The sequence below is a fragment of the Vigna radiata genome, chromosome 5 (genome assembly GCF_000741045.1).
Source record: "Vigna radiata var. radiata cultivar VC1973A chromosome 5, Vradiata_ver6, whole genome shotgun sequence".
NCBI classification, from domain to species: Eukaryota; Viridiplantae; Streptophyta; class Magnoliopsida; order Fabales; family Fabaceae; genus Vigna; species Vigna radiata.
Genome location: NC_028355.1, coordinates 30,834,743 through 30,840,790, shown reverse-complemented (window position 1 = coordinate 30,840,790; position 6,048 = coordinate 30,834,743). Strand labels below are relative to the sequence as shown.

General features: G+C 34.0%; 1 protein-coding gene across 1 annotated transcript; it reads right to left on the bottom strand.

Annotated features, from left to right (window-relative positions):
* Positions 1-3,068: 3,068 nt before the first annotated feature.
* LOC106761725 (F-box/FBD/LRR-repeat protein At3g14710-like) lies at positions 3,069-5,543 on the bottom strand. Its single transcript, XM_014645295.2, has 4 exons — positions 5,383-5,543; positions 4,242-5,199; positions 3,638-3,781; positions 3,069-3,541 (listed from the first exon to the last, which is right to left on the bottom strand). The coding sequence occupies exons 2-4, from the start codon at positions 5,196-5,198 to the stop codon at positions 3,251-3,253; spliced, it is 1,392 nt and encodes a 463-aa protein (XP_014500781.1). The 5' UTR covers position 5,199; positions 5,383-5,543; the 3' UTR covers positions 3,069-3,250.
* Positions 5,544-6,048: the final 505 nt, after the last annotated feature.

The window sequence follows — 6,048 nt, the reverse complement described above, 5'->3', positions numbered from 1 at the left end:
TATATATATATATATATATATAATATTTTTTACACATTATCAATATACATTTTAATAATCTTTAGAATTATTTATATATATGGTAAAGACTGAAATTTTAGCCAGCAAATGAAAGAAGGACACCTAGCTTCTTAATAATAGGATTTTAAAAAAAAATTATAAAAATTTAGAACTAAAACTAATACTATTTTATACAAAAAGCAGATTTTTTAAGCCATTGTCTCTTTTCTAAGAGAAGCCAACACTTTTCCTCTCACGTTTGCTGCAACCACTTTGCATGCTCTCCACCAATTCTCCACACTAATCTACTCCACTTACCTTTTGTAGCTGCTTAACCCACTTGGAAGCCAAGACTCTCCCAAGTTTCATCAAATTCCATTCTCAATTCTGATTCTGGAGAAGAGGTAAGCTAGTTACGTTTTTCTTCACTGATTCAAGTCTTGGAGCATGCAATTTACCAATTGCATGTGTTCTTGACCGTTCCCTCTTCAATTTCTAGCTAAAATCCCACTTTCAATTCTGTTTTGATCACAAATTTGTGATCCTTAGGGTAGGGGGCAAAATTCCGCAAAGTCGAGAAACCTGAGTAACGAGTTTTGGACCGTTTTGGGCAGAATCCAAGTAAGGGAACCTGAATTTTAATTGTTATTTGAAATTTTGCTGCTTTTGGTTTGATATTTAGGTAGAACTGTTGAAATATGATGCATGTGTAAATTAGTGAAGGATTCCTTTATTTTGAAATAGATAAAAAAGAACTTGTGCTGAAAATTGATGTGTATAGCTTGTGTTTGATAAGAACTGCTAAGTGATCAATTACAAATTGTATAACCATGTATGTGATGTGAATGTTTATTGTTTTAAAGATGAGGATTTCATTCTCTGCAGATTGTGAGTAAAAGACTAAGTTAATTTTTGATGTTGAGTCAAATTGGGGAACTTGGGTAGTGAATTCGTGAGTCAAGGGTTCGAGGTGGTTTTAGACCATTTGGATCACTTAGGTGAGTAAATTCTGACTTGCTAGAAGTCTCAAATAAGCCAAAAACACTTTATACATTGCAGATCTGAGTTTGATCCTATAAGTAACGGAAATTGAGCTAATTGATCCAATTCTTCTGCATATCTCTTAGAATATTTAGTTAGGATTGTGTGTAAGCCTTCAAACAAGTTAGATTCAACTTGTATTTCGATTTAGGAGTGTCCAAAGTTCACCAAAAGGCCTAAAACGAAACTTAGGAGGTAGAGTTGCTCAATTATGCAGAAAATCTGCATAATTCACGCTGGGCGCCACAAAAATGGCGCTGGGCGCCATTTCCTGCTGTTTCCAGCAGGAAAAGTCACGCTGGGCGCCCCTAAATGGCGCTGGGCGCAGTTTTCTACTGTTGCGTTTGTCTTTGGCAGTTTGAGGGGTTCCGGACGTCCGTTTTGGACGTTCTTTAGGTCGTTCTGGGGGTTTTTGACCCTTCCGGAGCCATTGGTGAGGGTTTCCAAGCTATTTGAATTACCTAAGTATTGGTAATTTAAGATTATAAGGATATTTGTATTAATAAGTGATGTTTTTCTGAAAATATGTAATTCTTGTTTTCTCTTCCTTTCTTGTGTGATGATCTAGGTATTTTTTCTTGTTTATTTTGTATGATTACTTCCAGTATTATGAGATTGATTCATGCTTAATTCTGTAAGAAACTAAACTAATATAAAACATTCATGGTATGAAATCAAAAGTATGAAAGTAAGTAAAGTTAGTGTGGAATGTAATGTGATTTAAGTACATCTCTAGGTGAGATCAAATTAAGTTATGAGAATGAATATAGGAAGCTCAATCTTGGGTGTCTCCATTTTATATGGGCCAAGAATGAGTGATCTAAGTTAAGTTTCTGGAATGAATATAGGTAGCTCAGTCTTGGGGGTTGCCCTTAATACTCTAATGACTATTCAATCTCACTTAGAGAAGATTAGTTCATGTGGTGAGAGTAGTAGGGGGTCCTAGTCTTGGTTGTATCCATTTTATATGGGCCAAGGTGAGTGATAACGGACTAACCTTGTGGTGGTAGGATGGAACCCATAGCAATTGGCTTTGCAAAGCAGTAGAGGCCACCACAAGTGCATAACCCGCCATAGCTCGATATTCATTCCGGGTCCGGACGAGTCTAAGTCTAACACCACTTAATACAACTCTAATTTATAACTCAGTAAAACTGTACTTCTGTGATTGTACTGCTTGTATGCTTCTTTTTATTTTAGTAGCTCTTATATCACTTGTATTATTTTTGAATTCTAGCTTACCCTTGCGTGTGTGTTGTTTGTTTTGTCTGTGGTTGTTTTCTTTTGCAATGATCATCCAAATTTGGATGTGAGCAGAGATTGCAGAGGTTCCTTTGGAGCAAGTATTAAATGGAGTTGATGCCGCTGAGACTCCAGACGTTGCTGAGTAGTTAGGACGTTTATGTTCATATGTATATACTTTAGTTTCCTTTTATCTCACTTCCTTTTGAAAGACTCTATAACTACATGTAGAGCTTTTATCTTTCTCTCTTATTTTGGATGACTGTATTATCATATATATATTTCATCCTTTTACCACTCTTAACTGTTTTACTTTATTACTATGATGCATTCAACTAGATATGAATCATACATATATTTTGAGATGTTACATATATAGTTTTAATTAATTTAATCTGAGTTGATACAGTAGTTAGACATCCCACTTACACTTTTGGGGAGAACATTCATAGGTCAATTGAATTCGACTTCCTCTATGTAGAAAATCTTGTCCGATCAACAATGATTATAATATTGGGAACAAAAGTCCCTACCTTAATTAATTAGAAGAAATTTACACAAGTTGTTCATTTGAAAAAAGTTGTTAAATAAAGTATTTGATGTAATAACACTTTTTATGCATACCTGTTTATTAAATAATTTTATTATGTTTAAATGGTTATTTTTTTTATAGATTTTCTATCTATCCGGTCCATATCTACAATATGATTATTCTTATTTGGCATATCCAAAACGGTTCAATAAACAAATAATTCAAATGTGATAATTTAAATATTTTGTAGTCGAAATGACATATAAGTCTCACATCAACTAGACATAAGATCAATTTATAATATATATAAATGAAGTATAAATCTTATTTTATAAACCGGTTTGATAGAATTGATTAAACTTAAAAATCCACCCATTTTCGGATTATTATTGGACCATTGAATTTCTAGTATAACGCTGAGGTAGGCCTTGTGCGTCAGGAACCATTGACTTGAGAAAATTGTATCATGAGAGAGCTTGAACACTTTGGCAAAGAGAGTATCTGTTCCTTAACTCTCTCTATATCAATATCTGAATACTGCAGCCAAAAAGCAGTACAAATAGTCATTTCCTCCAAAACTGCTGCATTTTCCATCACAAGTTTTGCCAGAAGAAGCTCATGCTCATGCACATTAAACCCTTTGAACTGAAAAACTTTGAGGCTAGACAGAAAGCACTGAGGCACTGATGTAGAAACCAAAGCATCTTTATTGAAGTCAAATACCCCCTGAAACATTTTTTATGCTTAACATGAGTTATCCAATCATTTGTAAACTATAACATTTGAATTTCAGTGAACCAAAAGCAAGATTTCGAAACTTACATTTTGTAAAACTAGAGTATCAAGCCTAGGAGAATTATGGAGTATGTTCAACAGAGCTTCACCAGTAACTTCATTAAGTTGCAGATATGTCAATCTCCCAAAAGCTGGTAGATGGGTGAAAATATCAGCAGCATTAACTAAAACCTGTATATGGCAAGGAAAAAATTGTTCAGCATCAAATTCTCGGACCAAGCATCCATTTTTATTCTTTCCTCTGTTTCTAATGTAAGATTGACAAGGTTAGGAATATGCATGATTCAAACTAGGTATAGAATCCTGCCGGGTAGACTTTGAGAATAACTTAAGATATCAAATAAATATATAATTGCTGTAACAAAGGAACTGTGTATAATATAATAAAATGCACATCAGATAAATTTTTAAGAATATATGCAAAAGGTTAGAAACTTGCACAGTGGTCTAACATGTAGTGTTGTCTTGTCCGCACACCTTAACTTAATTTTTTAAATTATCATGTCATGTTATATTTGACTATTGACGGTTGACAAAATTAGCTCATAAGTATACCAATTTTGAAAGGAAAGTAACTGTCAGTCATATCTTTGCAAATTTCCAATTACACTTGATGAAAAACAAAGCATACCTTGTACAACAGTAATTTCAAGCGTTCCACTTCACGGATCTGTGTAAGAAGTTTTTGTAATTGAAACCCAAGTTTTTCCATATTTTCTTTTCTGTCTTCATCAATGACAATCACTACAGAAGCAGTTTGAACTGATGATGGATTTGAAAGAATGATTTCCTTCTCGAGATCACCCTCGTAAGAGAAATCTGTGAGATGGGGAGAGAAAATCTTGATGGAAGATTTGCATGGTTCATTTGATAGTGAGGTCCATACTGACATGGAACATTTTTCAAGTAGAGGTGCTTGTATACAAAGATTCTGCTTAGTTGACCATTCACACCCTTTTGCTTCAAACACTTTGAGAAGAGGGAAGCTAAGAATCAGATCTTTTGAATAGATGGGGGATTCACTCAGTAACTTGATCCCAGAAATTCTAAGAGTTTGAAGGTTTGGAAGACATGCAAAGGTTGGAACACTGAGACTGCATGTTATTTGAAGCTTCAATTGTACAAGAGAGTTGCAACTAAAGAGAGAATGGGAAGGAAAGTGAACTTTATCAGCATACTGAATGTGAAGTTTCTGAACTCCTTTTTCCAATATAGAGGAGATCCATGCACCGACCATGGATGGTTCATAATGATAAGAAGTTAAACAAAGAGAGAAACTTTGTGTTCTTAAAATGCCAAGGTGAAGAAGCATTTTGTTCACAAAATACTCATATTGTTCCTTTTGCATCTTCTTCCCAGAAAAAGGCACACTGTCATTGAACTCTAGATTGGTGATGGATGTCCAAACATCAATCCACCCTTTTGATAGCACACTGGTACGCACTGCCTCCATTGTTGGAAGGAAAGACAAGATGTGGCCAAGAATGCTTTCATGCATTTGGCTTATTATGTCTCTTTCTTCAACCTTTGCTTGCCATCTAGTAAAATCTTTTGCTGTACCATCCATAATTGCAGCACTTGAATCCATCCTGGTACACAATTTGTATAAATGATAAGCAATTCACATTTGAATAACACAAAATCCCCATATACTACAGAGTCATAACATCAAGCATATGCAATGCAGCATTTCATTGGGGGACTAAAATGTTCAGTGCAAACTGCGAGAGCTAGCAGTTAAAGGAAAGAAAGAACACCATCAAAAATTTTACCTGGGAAAAAAATGTCTTTTGTAAAACCTTAAAGATTTTAGAAAGAATGAAGAATTGGATTGTTAATGGTTCTAGGTGGATACATTTGAGTTGTATTTATAATGCAAGAATGATACTTTGATACGGTAGTTTATCTTTTACACTTAAATGACACGGTAAGTTCTATTCTTTTAAATATCTTTTAAAAGTAAAAGAGTAATTTTGATAGAAAAAATAAAAGAAAACTGTGTTATATGAATGTAATTTACACAAATGCGTGTCAATGTATCACCACTCTTTATAAAGTGTTGTATAAAACAGAGTGGATAAGAATGAGAATGGCCCGTACACAGATTCGATGAAAAAGGTGGGAAGAAAAAGAGCGCATGCTCATAAACAACTGTCTCAAAAGGTTGGCAACTTTAACTTGGCAAATAAACGTTTATGACCTCACAATATAAAATTTAGAAAATGGTATTTTGACACCAATTTTTTGACACTGCACACGTGTCAAAATGTAGTTGGACGATTTTAAATTAAAAAAATGGTTTTTTTCTTTCAAATATGCTCTTGTCTCAGTTTCTTTAATTTGAAATCGTTCAACCACGTTTTGACACGTGTGCAGTGTCAAAATAGTGTCAAAAATTGGTATCAAAATATCATTTTCCATAAAATTTTTCTTTTTAA

Bases quoted from the DNA above. Each gene is read 5' to 3' on its own strand.
- LOC106761725 (XM_014645295.2), bottom strand. From the start codon at position 5,198: ATGGATTCAAGTGCTGCAATTATGGATGGTACAGCAAAAGATTTTACT. The intron at 3,782-4,241 runs GTATGCTTTGTT...TGCCATATACAG, and splicing joins TGAAATTACTGTTGTACAAG to GTTTTAGTTAATGCTGCTGA. The intron at 3,542-3,637 runs GTAAGTTTCGAA...AAAATGTTTCAG, and splicing joins ATACTCTAGTTTTACAAAAT to GGGGTATTTGACTTCAATAA.